General features: G+C 37.2%; 2 protein-coding genes across 2 annotated transcripts; one reads left to right on the plus strand and one right to left on the minus strand.

Moving 5' to 3' along the window:
• The first annotated feature begins 4926 nt into the window (after positions 1–4926).
• LOC100267708 (protein YABBY 4) lies at positions 4927–7743 on the plus strand. The gene is made up of 7 exons (XM_002266197.5): positions 4927–5268; positions 5424–5579; positions 5677–5794; positions 6765–6813; positions 6978–7053; positions 7173–7247; positions 7333–7743. Exons 1-7 carry the CDS (start codon positions 5176–5178, stop codon positions 7399–7401), a joined length of 636 nt encoding a protein of 211 aa, XP_002266233.1. The 5' UTR covers positions 4927–5175; the 3' UTR covers positions 7402–7743.
• Positions 7744–13500: 5757 nt separating this feature from the next.
• LOC100262548 (monocopper oxidase-like protein SKU5) lies at positions 13501–18599 on the minus strand. Its single transcript, XM_002266316.4, has 9 exons — positions 17949–18599; positions 17557–17666; positions 17203–17473; positions 16949–17087; positions 15814–16180; positions 15004–15369; positions 14830–14908; positions 13947–14146; positions 13501–13858 (listed from the first exon to the last, which is right to left on the minus strand). The coding sequence occupies exons 1-9, from the start codon at positions 18087–18089 to the stop codon at positions 13756–13758; spliced, it is 1776 nt and encodes a 591-aa protein (XP_002266352.1). The 5' UTR covers positions 18090–18599; the 3' UTR covers positions 13501–13755.
• Positions 18600–19961: the final 1362 nt, after the last annotated feature.

Here is a 19961-nt window from a genome sequence, read left to right on the forward strand (position 1 = left end):
AAAATTCCTTTCGAGTATACATTTTGCATCAAGTCAAATTCTAATGATGATATAATTGTTGAATCATTTTGTGGGTGATTTACTTTATATTGGAAACTATTAGTATGTATTTAAAAATTTTAAGTAGACAATCTCATAACAAATCGAAACATAATACATTTGGGATTAATGTCCATAATCAAATGATGATATTTATATCTCTCTAAAAAAGTATAGTATAGATAAAAAGATTCAAGATAGAGTGATTAGTAGCAATTCACCTTCCTGTTGGATATGAAAAAGGAAAATATTAAAGAATTAGTAAATCTCACGCATTTCAAACATGGTTAGAAGTTTTTACTATCGGACTTTTAGTAAACTAAACATTGCTTATGGAGTAATAATTGTTAGTCAATTTTTTTTTTAAATACCATATTAATCACAATTACAAACAATAAAATACATTTTGAAGTGTATAAATGATACTCAGAGTCCCAAAATTTTATACTCTTACTCAACTAATTTTAACAAATAGTAATTGGGAAGATAATGAAGAGGCTAGAAAGAATACTAAAAAAAATTGAATACATGGCAATACAAGCACTTTGGCTTTCACATTTGATACAAAGATTTTGTGTAATAATAAATCTAGTATTACATAGACAAAATATTCAATATTTCATGGTAGAAGTAAAATATATAAACATTACATTTTATTATATTAAAGAACTCGTAAAAATAGTAAAATCAAGTTTGAATTTTATACATAAGAAATTCAAGTTATAAATATTTTTACAAGTTATTAAAAGTAGATGTGTTGGAAAAGTTGAAAAAAAAATTTATTGATCCGAATGTATTTAAAGCTCAATTTAAGTGACAGGGGTGAAAATCGAAATCCAATTTGAAGTCAAATTTTAAGAATTTTAGGAATTTGAAAAATTTTAGGAATGATTATTTATTTGAATTTATTATGTTAAATAGGATTCCATTTTAATTATGAATTGGAGTTATATCCAAATACAGTTAGATTATTATAAATATAAATTCATTATTATATTGATTAGAAGGTAAATGCAATAAAAATAAAAATTTAATAAAAAATGTTGTCAATACTCTTAATTGAGGTTCCAGCGCACACCCCTGAACAAGTTGGCTGTGGGCATGCATGCATTGCAGCATTGGCCACTGTTTCATTGTTACAGTGCAGTTTTGTCACTTCTGCGGACCAAGAAAGATGAAACAAAACCCTTATCCTCCACGCTCAAAGAGCTAGCTAGTCATGTTAAGACGAGTCCGTCAGATAGAGCTGAGTCTAACAATTAAGAACAGTGCCCTTTGTCGTATATGGAGTTGAAATGTGGTGGGTGGCGGGGGATCTGATTGAATGATAAAAGTAGGGAACACCAGTGCCTCTATAACCCATCCCTGTTGTGGGGTATGTAACAAAGTGGATGTGTGGTTCAAAAACATTAACAGCAGGTCATCCCATATGTCCATGCAACAACAGATGAACATACGCCTTATCAAAGCTAAAGGTCTAAAGGTATCGCAACCTCCTCTTTAAACTCGTATGTACGTAATCCACAGAGGAGGTAAACCACCAGTCAGCTCGAGAGGCCAAAAAAAATTAATATCAGACACCACACCCATATTTAATTTCACCTTTATCGATTTCTACCCCACCCTCACCACCATAAGAGAGAGGCAGAGCGATTAAGAGATCTTCATATCCCCACGAACAGCAACAAATAGCTCCTAGCAGGCTTTTTACAGAGAGATATATAGCTTTTCCTCATTCGTACATGAAAGCATGGTACATGCATGCATGCATTCATGTTGCCAACATTGATCACATTTACATTGGATGGAGAGGATGGGACATGGTGAGATAAATGATGAATTAGATGACAATATTCACCACATCACCTCTCTCGTGACCCTTTTATTGCAAAAGTGAGATCATGGGTTATACCCTTTTTTATTGTACACTGAGAGCTCGAGCCTTGTGCTTCAGCAGTATAGCCCCAATAGTCAGCACGACAAGGGGCTTGCGTCAGATTCCGGATTTGCCCTAATCTTACAGAAATTTGCTGATGACCCAAGATCTGTGTCAGCTACCTTTATGGGCATTCATATCATACCATTCTCAAAACTATATATATGGACATCAAGTTCACTTCAATCAAACGATTATGAGTTCAGGATGCTGGTCCATTTTGAGTGCTCATAGAAAGATATTCAAAGTGATCAACTAAATACCTCAAAATTATACACACTATACGGGAATATATAACTAACAGTGATACTTTTCTTTCTCTGATTTCACTATCACCATGGAAAAGGGGACAACACAAATGGTTGAAAATCAAAATGATCATCCATCCGATGATCTTTCAAATTTATAGGTGTTTTAGCAAAGTTTGAAGGAAGACAAACATTGTATTTGTTTGGGCCATGCAAATGCCATTGCTTGGATTAAATCAATTTGTTTGTGCTATTTACTGAAATCAATTCGATTAAATCAAAAGAAATTAATGAAAAATTAAGAATGACAAAACAAATTGAACAATATAATGAAATGAGTTCCATGGTTCAGCTTTACTCCAATTATAGTTTCTGGCTGACCATATCTTTCAGTAGTTCTTTGGATTTGATATGTCACCATTAAAATAGAATCAGAAAAATCAGAATTAAGTGTAAAACAAACTACTTCTGATATTTAATGAGTTTTAACCTTCAGAGTTAATCATGCTATTACTGTGAACTTCTATGTTATAGGCCCGAAAAGTCATTGAATTTTTCAATAATCAAGGTTTCTAACAAGGCAGCTAATACCCTCTAGAGCTATAATTGTTGAGTGGAAGCCACCATATATATATAGAGAGAGAGTTTCCATTGCTAATCTGATGACAATATATATTAGCTAGCACTGAGGGAAACTATAAGAGATGCGGTCACCTTGCAGTGGAGGCATCCTCCTGGGCTTTTTTGTTTTTTTTTTTTCCCTTTTTATGTTTGATTTTTCTGAACGACTACTCCCTCCAGAGTGGGTTTAGCTTTGCTCAGGTCACAGAATGCGCAAGCTGTCAATAACACAAATAAAATAATGAGCTTTACCTACATTTGTACAAAATCAATAGCAGCAACTGATAGAAATTGTCAAAAATTTATTTTTGATGAAACAAATAAAATAATAAAATCAATAGATGGCTATTTCTTTGAATCTATAACTCTGAAGCATTTTTATTTTTCCTGCTGTTATAATGTCTTGACGTAGAGCAAAGTAGACAGTGGAGCTCTTGCTTTAAAGACGAGTATATATTCCATGGACAGATGGTACGTACGTAGTCGGTCCTTGATTAGAGCAAAGCTATCTCCTGATCCACCCTATACTGCAGGCATTTCGGAACCCCTTTCAATGACCGATGATATGGTGAACAAGACTCCTAAAAAATCGAGTCAACTAACCATTTCTGGAATTCAAGAATAATTGATTTTAGAATAAGCACATTGATACAGATGGAAAATAGATGAACTCATTTCAAATTATATGAAAAAATAACTTGAACAGATTTGATCAGACTTCAATAAATTGTGAGCTTTTTTTGTTTGATTAATTTTGGATTCCAAATAAATGAGAATGCATACCCAATAAACCAAACGGTCGATCTGTAATGATACTTGACTTTGTAGCTAGCATGGACGCATTCAAGTATGGATCTTAGATTCTAAGGCACATTTCCCTTTCAAAATGTTTATAGGTATGGTTTGAAATTTGAAATAGACATAGACCATATCGATGGTCTATAAAGGGCCAACAAATTTTGCAAATCTTTCCTTATTACAAACACATTGAATTCTGCATGGGAGTTGAACAGGACCCATCCCCGTTCTGAGTCATGAAGGTCATTAACATTTACTTTGGGATACATTTGGGGGGAAGAGAAACCTCAACGCTGGAATATTGACGAGGGTAGACGGTGATAGTTATGAAACAGAAAAATGAACATGTTAAAGAAAAAAAAAGTAGGAGATATGGAAAATCACAGCTGCTTTGCAAAATTTGTCACTGAAACCCTAGAAATCTGTGGAGGGGAAGGAGCGTGAGAAAAAATCTAACTAAATTAGCCAACATAAGCCGAAAAGATATAGAAATTTAGTAAAGGACAAAGCTGATAAGAAGGGGAAGTCTGGCTACTGAGATGGCTGGGTTACTGACTTAAATACTGATCTGTATATGTGTAAGAAGAGAGTTATTGAGCGGTCAAATCGCTAAAAGTGAACTTACACTTAGGAAATAAATAAAAAGAAGGGAAAAAAAAAAAAGTAGAAGAAAACAGAAAAATATAATGGTGATGATTGTAATATAATGAGTTGTGGAGCTCAAAAGTGAAGGAGATGGAGTATAAGTTAGGGTATGATTGTAACCCTAAGGAGGCGGAGGAGGAGGCGGAGGAGGAGGCGGAGGATGGAGGCTTATTGTCCGGGAGTTATAAGAGAGAAACATGAGTCCTGAGTCATGAGTCATGGGGATGTGGGTGGGTTGGGTTCGGAAAGCGAGGCACAAAAGGCTTCGAACCATGACACACCTCTCTTAACTTCGAAAGCAACAGGTGAATGAGCCAAAGCTCTTATCACCCCCATGCACACGTCCCTTTCTCGCTCCTCTCCCCCACATCTGCCGCCTCTCTCTCTCTCTCTCACTCACTCACTCTCTCTCACTTCATATGACACACATCGGGAATGCCAACCACACATGTTCCTTTCTTATGTCATATTATAAAACCATGTGTAATATGCATAATGTATGTTGGAAATAGTATGCGATCTAGCTCTCCCACATATGTGATTGGTTGATCATCATCATTCATTCTATAACATGGATGTATACACACATAGATGCATTACTTACCGTATATACATGTATGTATGAACTATAAACAACAACGCTAAGAAACCGAGGGAAGAGAGAAAACTACCAGACTCTCTTTCTCTCTCTCTGGTCTTATATCTACTAGACCAAGTAGATCTCTTACCTCTCCTCTCTCTCTCTTTCTCTCTTTTCTCCTTTCTTTCATAACTCATAATCAACAAAAGCAGATCCAAGGAGTTGGTTAATCTGTCAATCAATCAATCAGTCAATCAATCAGCCAGTGGGAGCAATCAAATCACATCCAAGAGAACAGGGAATCAAAGATGTCCTCCTCTTCAACCTTGTCGCTGGACCACCTCCCTCCTTCCGAGCAGCTCTGTTATGTCCATTGCAACATTTGCGACACCGTTCTCGCGGTATTCCTTTGCCTTATTTGTTTTGTATTCTTCACACTCGCTCTAATCCATTTTCTTTACCCAATTAGGTTAGGGTTTTTCTTTTCTTTTCTCTTCTTTCTCATATTCATCTTTTGGGGTTTCCCATTTTTTCCCTTGCTTGTTTTATGATATAGGTGAGCGTTCCTTGCACCAGTCTGTTCAAGACCGTTACTGTTCGATGTGGACACTGCACCAACCTGTTGCCTGTAAACCTTCGTGGATTGCTTCTACCTTCAGCCAATCAGCTTCACCTGGGCCACGCCTTCTTCTCTCCTTCCCATAATCTTCTGGTATATCATAATCAACCGGCAGTTTCCAAGACAAAAATCCCAAATTTTTATACGAATTAATTAATATGTTGCTGTTTGGTTGATAATTATGTTGCAGGAAGAGATCCCAAATCCATCTCCGAACTTTTTGATCAATCAGACCACCGCAAATGACTTTTCTGTGTCAGCTAGAGGAGGAGCTGATGAACTTCCCAGACCCCCGGTGATTAACAGACGTGAGATTCATTTTTACATCTTCTATTTCTTACTGCTTTTCCAGGCCCTTAGCTCTGGGTGCTTGAATATAACTGTTTTGGCTCACCAGATTGTTCCCTAACTCGTCGATACCATTTTTCCTAAGGAGTGGATTTGAAGGAAATTTCAAAACACCTGCACTTTAGTCTGTTAAGCATACAGTACTCTCTTAGGCAATCAAGAAAAAAGCGGAAAAGAATCAGCCCCATTTGCTTTTTTGCTTTTCCCTACAGTTTTAGAGGGTCTCTTGGTCTGGTGACAGGGGAGAAAGAACCTTTAACACGTCAGTTAATTTGAAGCCTAAACCTCTTATGAGAGCTATTCCAGACTTCTGTTATGATACCACAAGCTTCATTTAGCAATAGCTTTTCTAAAGTTTGTTTCACGCCTTGCCATTGCTGTCCTCCATTGGCACTCCACTTTCTGGATCTAAAGCCATTATTTATATTTCTCTTTTTTTATTGTCTTTTTCTCTTTTTCCTTTTAAATGAGTCCTGAAAAGAAACCCTTATAACTACTGTGTTACTTGCACCCATCATTCCATATCTCCCAACACTCCTCGATAATCATCAGCAGGACCATGAAATTAATCATTAAAAGGCAAGCTGAAAACTTTTCAAGTTAAATCTAGTTGACAAGACTTCTTCTTTCATGCCTTTCTTTATTTTTGTGTTGTTGCCGAAGCCAAGTTTAATCTAGCCCATGTCCCTAAACATTTTAATCAAGCTGACCAGACAACAAATCATTTTACTTTACTAAATCTTTTCGACGAAGAATTCTCTCCCTGGAATCGTAGGTAGTAAAGATACTATAGACGGTACATGTATGGAGATAGAGAAACATTCACGAAGTAGCCAGACAGAGAGAGAGAGGAAGATCATAAAAATGCAGAATTCCGCTAAAAGTCAGCATAAGTGATTTTAATGTGTCTGTATGTCTGTACATGTACAGCTCCGGAGAAGAGACAGAGAGTCCCGTCCGCGTACAACCGATTCATCAAGTGAGTAATTATATATAGAAAGCCCTATTACAATAATAACAATAATAAGTCTTCTCTCTCTACTATTTCTATATATCATTTCCGGGATAAGACTATTACAGAAGCAGCTAAAAAATTGAACCAAATGAATGGTTATGACCCTCTTGATATACATCAATCTGCAGGGACGAGATCCAACGCATCAAGGCGGGAAACCCTGATATAACTCACAGAGAAGCCTTCAGTGCAGCTGCAAAGAATGTAAGATCCAAGAAAAGTTGTTAGGGTTTCATTTGTTGCCAAATTAGGGTTACATCTTTTGTGGGGTCGAACTTTGATATTTGAATATATATAAATATGTTTGTTTTTCTTGCTTCCAGTGGGCCCATTTCCCTCACATCCACTTTGGACTCATGCCTGATCAGACGATGAAGAAGACTAACGTGCGCCAACAGGTACTTAAGCACCCTCTCCATGTCTTCCTACTGCACTGCATGTGACTTCCTTCTCTCTGAGTTTTTGTATTTTGGGCATTTGCAGGAAGGAGAGGACGTTCTCATGAAAGATGGCTTCTTTGCTTCTGCCAATGTCGGTGTCTCTCCTTACTAGAAGTGGACTTGTGTTGGTTTTTCTTTGTTCCTCTCTTTCCATCTGTTATTAGCGCCTTCTCTCTCTCTCTCTCTCTCTCTCTCTCGTAGAGAAGACTTCTAGCAGTAGTCTTTATTGCACGGCTTCCTATTGAAAATGGGGAAGAAAGGTTTTCAAGTTCGGATGCTTGTCAAGTCTAACAACTTCAATATCTACGTGACCCAATTGCCAATCAAGGTCTTTCAGTGTTGATACTTCTCTAGCCCGCATGTACTTTCAAACCTTTTATGTCTACTTTTGTTTGGAAGACTTATCCTTTATGCTTCGATAATTATCATCAGCAATGTAGCTTTGCTAAATCAACTAGTTTCCTGTCTTTCATGTTTCTATTCCTTCTGCACTTATACTTTTTTTTTTCTCAACCTTGTTCACATCATTCCGTTTTAAATTTGCATATTCACCCATAACTCATATGCCAATTAGTTCACATTCTTTTCTAATTAATCACCATATCTATATGGCTTTCTCTTTCACTGCTACAGCACCCTTCTCCATGGTGGGGGTAGGTGGACTGCTACCTGTTTATAATTCTCAAATAATAAGTTACTAAATGATAGTTCACTCACTTATACATCTTTAGGCTTGGGGCATCGTCTTCATTTGAAAACAAAGATATTTCTTTAAATTCAATTTGGGCTTCTTTCCTTGTGGGTACATGGTTGTGGGATTCGTGTTTGGGTTTGTTAATTTTTGTCCTGAGGGGTTGGGTTGGTGTGTAATTCGTGTAGCAGAGGGTTCCACAGAAATGCCAGAGTAAGACCTTGAAGATCAGAAATAAATAAATAAATAAATAAATAAATATATATATATATATATATATATATATATTATGAAACTGTTAAATAAATGAGATATGAGAACAATGAGATGTTAATTTCTTGGGATCCTGAAAATCATCCCCACTGTTTATAAGGCTAAAATAGGATGCATGGTTATGCGTGAATTGTTTAATTACTTGATCCACTGCCTCAATATTCATTTTGTAAGCTCAGATTGTTTCAAAGTTGATAGTAAAGAGTGGCCTACCTGCATACCTGATGCATCATGCACCCAATTTTCTTAAGAAATCGTCATTTGCGCTTCCCTAGCCTGGGAAGATCGACTTATATTGAAACACAGAAACCCTCTCGTCCATTTCCACAATGCAATATTCCATTCAACTAAAATGAGAGTCATAGATGAAAAGTAAAAGCTCCTCCTGACTGTTGAAATAAAGTAAATTTGAAAATGATGTAGGAACTCAAGGGATAGTAGGGTTTCTAATAATCTTAATACATAGGTTGAATAGAACAATTGTAATCCTATAATGATGGTGAATTATTCATGTTTGAAATGATTGTTCTTCAAGAGGAGTACTGGATGCGTAAAGGCATCATAATTCAGCATAATGATGGCACCGTGAAGTATATATATATATATATATATGTGCTTCGAATTGTTGCTCTATACAAAGAAATACAGTTGGAATTTGCTTTCATATTTGTGATTGAGAGTTCTAAAACATAGAACAAATCTCAAAGAAAATTGTGTTGCTATATTGGTATATAGTTGCATTAACTACTTGTTGACTTGATCCTACCTTGGAGTAAAGGCAAAATAGTTTCCAGACCAGCAAATTACTTCCCATGGCCGATAACATCAGATTCAACATTTATGAATGACCTAAACTTGCTGTATCACATAAAATTGACACTTTGAACATGCATGAATGAAATCTTGAAAAGAAACTGGTGAGGCATCAAGTTTGGAACCAAGTTTATCCCCTCTCTTGACCCCACTACTAAAAACAAGGACAAATATCTGAGGGTAAGATAGGAATTCAAACATGCACTCCCTTAAATCCCTCCAATTTATTCTCTCCCAATTCCTTGATTTCCATCATAAATCCACTAAATGATTAACGCAGCTCTTAATATGACATATTTGATTAACCCTTCTATCATAGAGGTTGTTGAAAAGGATATTTGAAAATAAGTAGAATTTGAAGTTGCGATAGTCATTATTTGAAGTTTCAAGGCATATATGTACGTACATGGTCCATCCCTTTGCTCAAATGACCATACAAACCCCCTCATGCTAGCACCCACTCTAGAAAAATGCCATACATTGAGAGTGTAGTTAAGAGTTCACTGCTAGCAGAAAAAAAAACACCCATAATATGTCTTGTATGTCTAATTTCCTTCATAAATATTCTTCTGTGTATAGAAAAAAAAAATTTAATTCTCTTATTTTTTTGAATTCCTAACAAGTTTTTGAACCAGTGTTGGTGCCACCCATGTTGTACATTTTTCCCCCCACGTTTTTCACCTCTACTGTACTTGAGTTAGAGACTATTTGGCCAATTGCTTGTAGTCCTCCGATCACGGTAAGATACAGTAGAGTAATTCCTCTAGGATGCAATTCATCCAGCCTCCCCATTAGTTTTGTGGAATTTATTTGGCAGTCTAATAAATCAGCAGGCCGTGCATGGTTGTTTGAATGTTATTAAATACTTGTGGTGCACCATTACTTATACCACATATAGGACTGAAAAAATAAATGATAAAACACACAATATTTCCATACAAGATTGGAAATATGTTACAATATTTTCTTTAAAATGGATCTCCTCTTAAATATCCTAATTCTTTGAGTTTCATATATTATCGTCAATACATACTAATCTTAAATATTAATTCATTGGTAGTAGATGCACTAGTTTAAGAGAAACATTGTGATGCATAAATACAACAAAAAATGACACCTTTTCAATAACATTTCTAAACCTAATTGTGAGTGCTTTAAATAGATTGGTAGTTCCAAAGCCATAATTCTTATATTTATATATATATATATATATTATTTTATTTTTATTAATTTAAGTATTAATAGGATGAAAATCATATTAAGGGTTGTCCCCTTGTTTAATGTGGATCTTATGAAAGGAAAGAAATGAAAGAGTATTCAATGACATTGAACGTTCTGATTAAACTTTAAAACTTTCTTTTTTTGTACACTTTTATGAATTGGTGTATAATGTATTTAGAGGATCATTCTTTGTTCTTATTTGATTTTATAGATTGACTTTTGTCTAGATAGGAGAAAGGTTTTCTTCTTTATTTTTGCCTACCCTTTTGGGTGTTGCTTGTATACTTCGTGTATACTCTTTTCACCTCTTCTAAGCTTTTCTAATACAGTCTCTTATTTACTAATTTACATATAAAAAAAATATATTGAGATTGTGTTTCGATTGTTTCAAAATGTCATTTTTATTCTTAGTAAAAAGTCAAATATTTTTATTTTTTCCATTCAATTATATGTAATTGAATCATGGAATGGATTACAGATCCTACTATTTAACTCTAATATTCCAAATTTGAATCGCACATTTTTTTTTTCTAAATTGGGAGTATTCGTTTCTTCAGAGATTTAGCTTGGCATAAAGACTCGTGAAGTGTATTTGCTTGTAAATTTACGAAGTAGGACATTGACCACTACTGCCCAAAATTTGAAATTGCCGATTCACCTCAACCCATAAATTTCAAACTCTAAACACTACTACCAATTTAAATCTACCCTTGTTTGGGTTCATCCCCTTGTGATCACGTTTACAATCGGCTATGATCTAAGTATATGGGCCAGCTGTGTGGTGGGTGATGGATCAGGGACTGAAAATGAATGTGATATCGCGTTCAAACCTGCTGGATGCATCGATCTTCGTGCTGGATCCCTCTACAGTAGCAGCAGCCACGCTTGCTGAAGTGGGGCAGTCATCACTGTTGCTGCGTTTCAACTGTCAAACATTTCTCCCTTAATGAAAAATGAATGTGGTGTACTGAATCGGGTTTGGCATGGCAGAAACCTCCATTTCAAGCAAACGAAATCCGTGAGCATGCAACCTCTTCCTCTGGCGCTGTCTGGGACAGCTTGGTACGTTGTCTTACATGTCTTAAGAAAATATCACAAGTTCAAAAACCTCTTCTTCTAACCTCTTTTGCTTTTAGTTTCATTTTTTTTTCTTAACTTTATTTTTTGAAGTATTTTAATTTATTATTAGATAAAGTCACTTCAAATGGAGCATTTCTCTGAGGCTTGGAGCCCCATTTTGGGCAGGTCTGGGCGGGAGGGCCTGTGCAGGGAAACAGGCAGAAATATTTGCTGTTTCGGGAACACTGGAACATGGTCAAGAGTGATTTGAAATGAATGGAGTGAATGGTGCCTTGAATTATAAAGCCGGGGCCAACAATGTCCAACAATACCCCACTTCATGTGCAGCCATTAATGCAACTCATAAGGAGTTGGAGAAAAGGTAACAATAGTGGGGCCAAAATGATGCAAGAATCGTACGAGGATTTCTAAAAACAGAGGGGCCTTGGTGACAAGGATGGATTGTCGGAGTCACAGAGATCCAGGTGGGGAGGAAGCAAATAGAGGAAGCATTTTGCTGATTATTGTGAATTCTCCACTGCCCAAAAATTGTATGGAGAATTGAAGTTTGGGGGAGGCAAGCGTGGCTTGTAAAGTTGAAGGCATTTGCATAGGATGCTGCCATTTACCAAAAGGCTATTTTATCCTGCTCTTCCTACAACTGTACTTATCAATAAAAGGGCTTGAAAGAAAGCCCCCACAAGCACTGTTGAATCCCTGTAAAAGTTGCTTCTTCTTCTGTTGTCTCTCACCGTTTCAGCTCCAAAAGCCTCAAATCATGGAAGATGGAACACATGCTAAGCACTTCCACCATCCAGCTTTTCAGAAAGCATGTAATGCAAGTTATCAAAAGAAGAGTCCATAACAAAAACTTCCACTTGTATTAGTTGATATTGCAAATGTCGATGGAGAAAATGGTTGCAGTGGGACTTAGTCCTCAATTCCGCCTACAAATTTGCTCACAAGGTGAAACACAATGAACATTGAAATGAGGGGCCATTTGTGAAGATAAAAATTGGATACTCGCATTAGGCAGTCGGTTCTCCACCACTCTGATACAGGGTAAAACCTATTTCCTGAGCTTCCAAACAGCCCCCAAGATTGAACTGTATGATAAAAATGTGGGTAATTGAATAGGCAACACATAAAGACTTTAGAAAGGAATCGGTTGTGAGCAGCCATTGATAGAACCACTCATTAGTTTAAAAAAAAAAAAAAAAAACCTGAGACGACAAAGATTGTTTTTTATCATATGTAGAAATCACACTGCCGAACTCTGCCTGACAGGAAAAATCAAGCTATTGTCACAGCATGCTTATACTCCATGCCTGACATTCACGACCCATCTTACAAGAGCAGATTTCAAGGAGTTACACGTTGGTTTCCAATGGGGAAGAATCCTTGGTAGGCCTAGCGCATATATCTGGTTCTTTTAAGCCACAGGAAACTTAACGAATTCCATACAATCTTATTCAGTTAAAGATCAAGATTTTACTTTTGAAACAGTTCTAAACTCATCTTGCAACGTTGCCATGGGATAGATCATTTTGCCGTTAGTTCCATCACTTGGTTGGTACAATTCGAAACAGGTAAGAACTGCCCTATTAGTAGAGACTTGAAACCTACTCTGTAGCCCATTGTCTCCTTTGGACAAAAAAAGGGAAAAGAAATAATGTCTAATAGCACCTTTGTTTACTGCAAAACCTACTCAAGCGAACAAACTAAGAATTGAAATCATAATTGAAATGTTATGATTTTGATCCATCTGCAGGATAACTAAGAATCCCAAGGAGATTTATCATCTGCCTGGCAGGACCAAAAAGCTAAAAACGGCAAATTAAGAACTTTAAGGAGCCATGCTGATCCAGCTAGACCCACAGCTTCTGCCATCGACGTTAGTACCTGTAAATTAGTCTTATGTCTCTCAGGATGATTTACTATAGTAAGGCTCATGATTTTTTTATATTCCACACTGGCGGACATTTAGCTCATCAAGCCCCTGTTGGGTAGACAATCATCTCCTATCTTTATCACTCATTCAACATGCACGCGCAAAAGATAATACATCTTGTCTTCAGCAGTTCAAACTCCAAAGTTACAATAAAAGTGGAACAAAATGATAACAGAAATTCGAAGTTGTTATTTAAAACAGACTAAACTAAGACATGGGAAGTTAATTGTATTGAAAATTGATGAATTGTCATCAGTACATAAAGTTTGGAGGTAATAAAAGAATGATAAATCCCAACAACCCAGGGAGCACATTAGACATTGTGAAATAAAAAAATAAATACCAAAATCATCGAACATTCATATCAACAAGACTAGAATTATTACACACCTAACACTCACAATCACAAACCTCACTAAGCAAGCATGGCTCCCTCAAGCAACTTAAGGTGAAGAGGTTTAGTGGAAAGTGGAGATTGCAGCATAGATCATCAACAGAGTGAAGAAAATACTTAATTTACTGCCACTGATTGATGTGGTTGAAGAAGTGATGTCTTGTGGCCTGAAAATGAAAAGGAAATGTAGAACCAAAGTTGGTTAAAAGAGACAACTAGTGAAGAAAAGAAAGTAAGAATAGGTCTTATGCATACTTCTGCATTTTGCTCAGGGCACCGCAAAAAAGGGCATTATCTGGCATGGGCAACTCAGTCTTGTTTGTAGCCTCTGGATTGACAACCCTGACATATGTTTCTTGGCCAAGATGCCATGAGTCAAGATTTTCTGCTCTCAGGTTCCAAACTCCAACATTGTCAAGAGAGATTAAGATTGCCGTCCATGCACCAGGGAAAACCTGCATAGCACAGAAATAGGAATGTTCTGAGCACCCTTTGAGTTTGTGGAGACCACCACAACTTTTCAGGTCATCACTCTATGGGCACTGGCACAGTGTAAAATAATACAGAACCAGGCAAAATGAACCAAATAGTTTACAGCTGAAATGCTCTAATTTAATTGGAGTCCATAGAGTGCTTATGAATTTATACATTTGTGCATTCTCCTCGATGATGATCCATCATTCCCACAGCATGAAGCAAATAGAATCTATCTTATCTGGCCTTCCACAGTTTCTCTCTCTGGAGTGGTTGAGAGGAAAATATGAAATAATAAAATAAAATGATCAAATCAAGTTTCCAGAGCCTCAATGGCCCATGACAAGGTATGATTGTGCTTCTTGAATCTACTACACTAGGAAATTTGTTACTCCCAACATTATGCAGAGTACACTATTGGCTTGGTAACACTAGCGTTTGTGACACAGAGTTAGGGATGTACCAATGGTTTCCCCACACTATAGAATCCTGAATCCATCATCTCATTAGGGATGTGAATAAGAGCATATGTTCCTATTCATACTATTAAGTCAAAAATGAAAAAAGAAAAGGCTAAACAAATAACACCACGTTACCCCAAGGCTTTAGAAGGTATCAATTTAGACTAAAAAAGCACATTCCTGTCCGGACAATGTGGACATACCTGTGTAGTGGAGCGGGCAATTCCATCCCATTTATTATACGTGCCCCTGCTATTCTCAGTCCACTCACCATAATCCATCCTGCAATTAGTTAACCAATGTTGAGAAAAATCATGTACACTCAACATATACACATGTTGATATAATAAAGCCTAGAGGGAGGAAACAAATCCTACCCAACAACGAAAAATGCATATCCATTCATGTGATAGCTCTGCATCTTGGTGTCATTGTTCTGTAGTATTACTTCCATAAATCCCCTATATGTACCATTAATTACAGATGTTTCCATCCGAGGTGATCCAGTAAGTGGGGTTTTGGGGAAATCAAGCTTATATACTCCCTTCACCTTGAACTGATCTGCAAGCCTAATGGGCGTGGTGGGATTGACAAATGATATCCCACTGAGTGTTGTCCTCATTTTCCCATCGATCGTCACAGGTGGCTTGTTTTTCAACACATAAACATCAGTCACATTGATTGAGCCATACCTAAAAGATCCCTGTGGGTTAGGACGAGCACCACTAGCAGATACATTCCACCTGCACACAGTGATAAAAATGGAGAAACAGTACCAAAGTAATCAGAAACCTCTAGTATTTTATAGAAATCTAGAAATGAACCTTTTTTATTTGAAAATGCAATGCCCAGTTCCACTACATATAATCATCTGCAAATATGATTGGAACTGAAAAATACTTTCTGAATTATTTTAAAGACTTCTCTAGATATACAACATGCTATCTAGTCTATTAGCACTAGTTTCCTGACTTATCATGATATCTTTATGATGAGTTCCAAAAATTAGAGTTGTTTGCCAACTAATAGTATTTTGTAGAAACAAGAATACCTGGATCTAAATCTGTGGGTGTGTTTGAAAAATGATATACTATCATTGGAAGGTACAAAAAGAAAGACATACTAAAAAATCATTTTCTTTCACAAGAATAGTGTGCATTAGCATTCAAACTGCATTAAGAACAAACCTGATGGATCTAGCTTGGTTCATTGAGAATGTTTTGTCGAATTCATCGTTTGGTGGGTCTGGAAGGGGACCAGATGCCTTTCCTTTGGAATTTGAATAACGCAAAATGGCAACACCAGTAACCCGTTTCCAAAGTGACTCATTCACAAACCTAGCGCTAGCTACAATGTAGTAATCAGTACTTGCATTCTGATCCATGGTTACCAAAAATGAATAAGATTGCCCAACATGAATATCTAAGCTAGTATAATTCTGTTGCACTGTGTATGATCCCTCTGTCTCTGCTAAAAGCAGATTATGATTCTGGATCCTGAAATTCAAACTAGTTGATACTCCAACATTGTGTACACGAATACGATAAGTCTTGCCTGTTCAAATTTACAACTTTGTCAATCAACAGTTCAAATAGTTCTTCAACAAGTAAAAAGGTAATATCCACATCTAAATAAAATATTTAGTATAGTAAGACACTATGCATTAATATGTGTTTGAATGCAAGCAGGTATTATCATTCTCGAGAATTATGTGATGCAAGGTTCTATACATCCAGAACCCTCAAAAGAGCCTCTCTTTATTTTCCTTACAACTGTTGAAGGTCTTAAGAGTCAGTAATTTGTTTCCCACTAATGTCAGTGGGTGGATGAAAGATTGCAGGTAATCTTGGTTCTCATGGTAAATCTTAGACCACACAACATCAGGAAGAAAACTATTATACTCATCTAAAGTTATAGCCCTATTTCCATCACTATTTTTTTTTGCATCCACCAATTTATCACATTTCCACACATGATTTATCTCACAACAAAGAATAAGGCAAAAACAAAATCAGAAACAAAAACAGAAAAAGGAAAAAAAAGGAGGAAAGAAAAATAGAATTCCTGCTGGAAATAACAGTTCCCTGACACAAATAGAATGATATCTCTTACATTTTACAGAAACAGGCATTCAAAGTTCAAACATCCCTAGATAGTAAAGCCTCTACCAATCTAACTATTTGTCACTCTCAAGTCCAGTTCACAGCCCTGCAAGACAAACATCCCTAGATAGTAGATGACTAAGACAGGCAAAACCATTCCATAAACATACAGAACTGTTAACAAATTATTCCTTAACAATGAGCTATGAAGATTAATCACCTGGCTGGACATCAATTGTTTCATAGTCAATGCCCTCAGGGACAAGCGTAGTGTTATATCTATAAGGGCCTTTCCCATTAATGAGAACCCCATTTGGCATACCAAGTTCTTTTCCTCCGTTAAGGGTCTTCCTCAGATCCTACAATTTAAAGAAAAGAGAAGAGAGAAAAAAGAAGACCAGCATTACATACATAACATCCTAAACCCAACATCAACATAAAGAGGATCATTCTGATAATCTAACAAACACTAACCGTGTGATTCTTGGTGTACCAATCACCAATCATAATGGTGATATCCCCATCTGGGGTGGCGAAAGGAATCGGAATTATAGCTCGGTTGTTTATAATAAAACCGCCATACCCGCCTGCTGCTCTCTGAAAATTGAGAGACGGGAAGTAAAAGAAGCTCCCAATCTGATCCTTGACCTGAAACTGGTAGGTCCAATTCCATTTTGGTGGAATCGGACAGTTTGTGCCCGGAACACCATCTTGCCATGAGCTACGCCGCTGTTGAATCCCTGACCTGTTGCACACATCAAAACATTACATTCCAAAACTTCAACTACTTCCAATTCAAATTAGCGAGAAAATCACTACAAAACTCACCAGGTAATGAGGAGATTCTCATCCAATTTGTTCCGTACATTAACTACGACATTGTTGTTAGTAGTGGCATTAACTACAGGACCGGGGAACTTTCCATTTATAGCAATAACCTGCAAAGCAATGCAGATGGAAAGAAGATTACTAGAACCCTAAAAAGGAAAGCTTTTCAGCATCATTTCAAAGCCCATCATCTCGTTTCACTTAACACTACAACCACGAAGCTCAGAACACAAAATAAGTAAGAACAGTTTGCAGATCTGAAGCCACTGACTGAAATTTCAAAATCTAAGACCAACCCATGAACCATTCATGAAAATAAACCAGACCCGCGTGAGAAGATCCAGTGAAACTAGAGGGAGAAAGTAGAAAACAGAAAGATCCGAGGAACAAACCTGCTGGGGAACACCCAGAGGAGAAGCAGTGATGTAGGAGACCTCAAAATCAAAGTGAACGAAGGGATCTTCAGCAAAACAGAAGCTCAAAAGTAAGGCAATGTGGATAAGCGACAGTCCGAGAAAACCCGAAGAAGCCATGTATGAGACTTTTGGGAGTTGGTTAGAGATTTAGAGCCGATTTTTGGAGCTTTTGGTTACTCACATATTCAGAAAGAGGGAGAGAGAAAGCAGAAGCAGAGCAGAGAGGTGGAGAGAGAGAGAGTGAACGTCTATATTTACTTTTGTACAATATTTTTGGGGGTGGGTTGTAGCAAAGCACTTTGGTTGGCTTTTGAGAGAGTTGATCCCAAGCTTTTGTCGGTCATCAGACTCATCACTCATCAAACATCATTCATATCCGTTGAGAGAAGGGAAAAAAAAAAAAAAAGAGCTTGAGAGAGAAGAGACGCAAGAGTCCCAGTCTCCTCCAATTTCCTCTCATCCGGTTCTTCCGTTTCAACAGAAGCAGATAACAAAAATCTTGCGTATTAAATTAAATGAATGGAGTTGGGTAGAAAAAAAATTAATAACAAGAGGAGAGAGAGAAGGGTTAAAGAGAAGGAGAAAGAGAGTGTGGGAGGGTGAGTGACAGCGGAGAGCCAGGTCAGAAGTGAAGGGAAGACGTAGAAAAAGGAGGCACACGCGTATAGCAAAGGCATAAAACCAGTGTCGTCCAACCCCGACATTTAATCCAACGTTCGGATCTTCTGAAAGCGCCACATGATTGCCAGCCCACCACCTGCTCTCTGGTCCCCACCCCTTCTCTCTCTCTCTCTCCCATGCTCCTATTCCCACTTCCATTCAACGTTTCAGCCTCCTCCTTCCCTTCCCCCCTACTTCCCACCATCCATTTTTTTCAAACATATTTAGCTTTTTCTTTTTCTCAAATATCTTCTCTATTTGCCCTGGAATTTTGGATTCCAATGAGCTTCTATACAAAGTGGTGTAATATTGAGTCCTCCATTTAAAAGAATTTCAAACAGTATGTAATGTTAAAACCATAATAATTGCAGAGCCAGTGGCGCTGACACTCAGCCTCGATATCCCAAAATGTTACATATTTTAGCAGCACTACTTTTTAGGCAATAGGTCAAAATACCGTGCGGTCCCACCATTACCAACCTTAATGCTGTGGGTCTTACATCACCCCCTCAGGTATTTAAATCCTACGGTGATGAATGAGCTGTGATGGTCACTATTGAGACTGCCTGTCATCGGCCCAACGACATGGATCATACGAGGATGCCAGCCATAAATAAACTTTCAGTATCCAGGAAGAACATGATCAAGGATGAGTTATTGATAAAATATAATTAAAATACATTTGCAAAAAGGTTTCATAAGATTTAGACTAGAATATAACACTTCAATTATGAAAGAAGAGTGACAAAATTTTCAAAATTATAAGGCAGTTCACCCACCAAGGATGGCTCCAAATACCCTGACCAAGAAGGTGAAAGTAAACAAGCAACGGGCAAAACTAAAACCCAGGGTTTTAGTGGGGCCCGTGACATAAGAATATTCAAGCATTTCCTTTTCTCCCAAATTGGGTATGGCACCCCAGGCAGCCCTGAATAGGTCTATTAACCATTCTAATTGATAGCTTGGCGTTACATGATATATTCCTTTATTTTATTTACCATTGTGTTTGGTAATACAAGGCAACCCCTGATTTGGGCAAAAGCAGAAGGATGCCATCAATGCCCAGTGGCTTAACCAACAAGAATCATAAATAAAAGACATGATGCTTGCAAATTTTATTTGATTGCTATCAGATGGCACACTTATCTCATTCCTGGATGTGAGGTTAGGAACTTGGGATATTTTGGGGATTTCAGGGGTTGAGCCAGGATCTTGCCGACCAATGCAAGTGGAAACCAGCTCAAAGTTGGTGCGAGAAATTGGCCAATGGCCATTCATGACTTGGAAAAGCCTAGATTGCGGTTGTGATGGAGGGCGCTGCCCCCCATC

Source organism: Vitis vinifera, chromosome 2 (genome assembly GCF_030704535.1).
Source record: "Vitis vinifera cultivar Pinot Noir 40024 chromosome 2, ASM3070453v1".
NCBI classification, from domain to species: Eukaryota; Viridiplantae; Streptophyta; class Magnoliopsida; order Vitales; family Vitaceae; genus Vitis; species Vitis vinifera.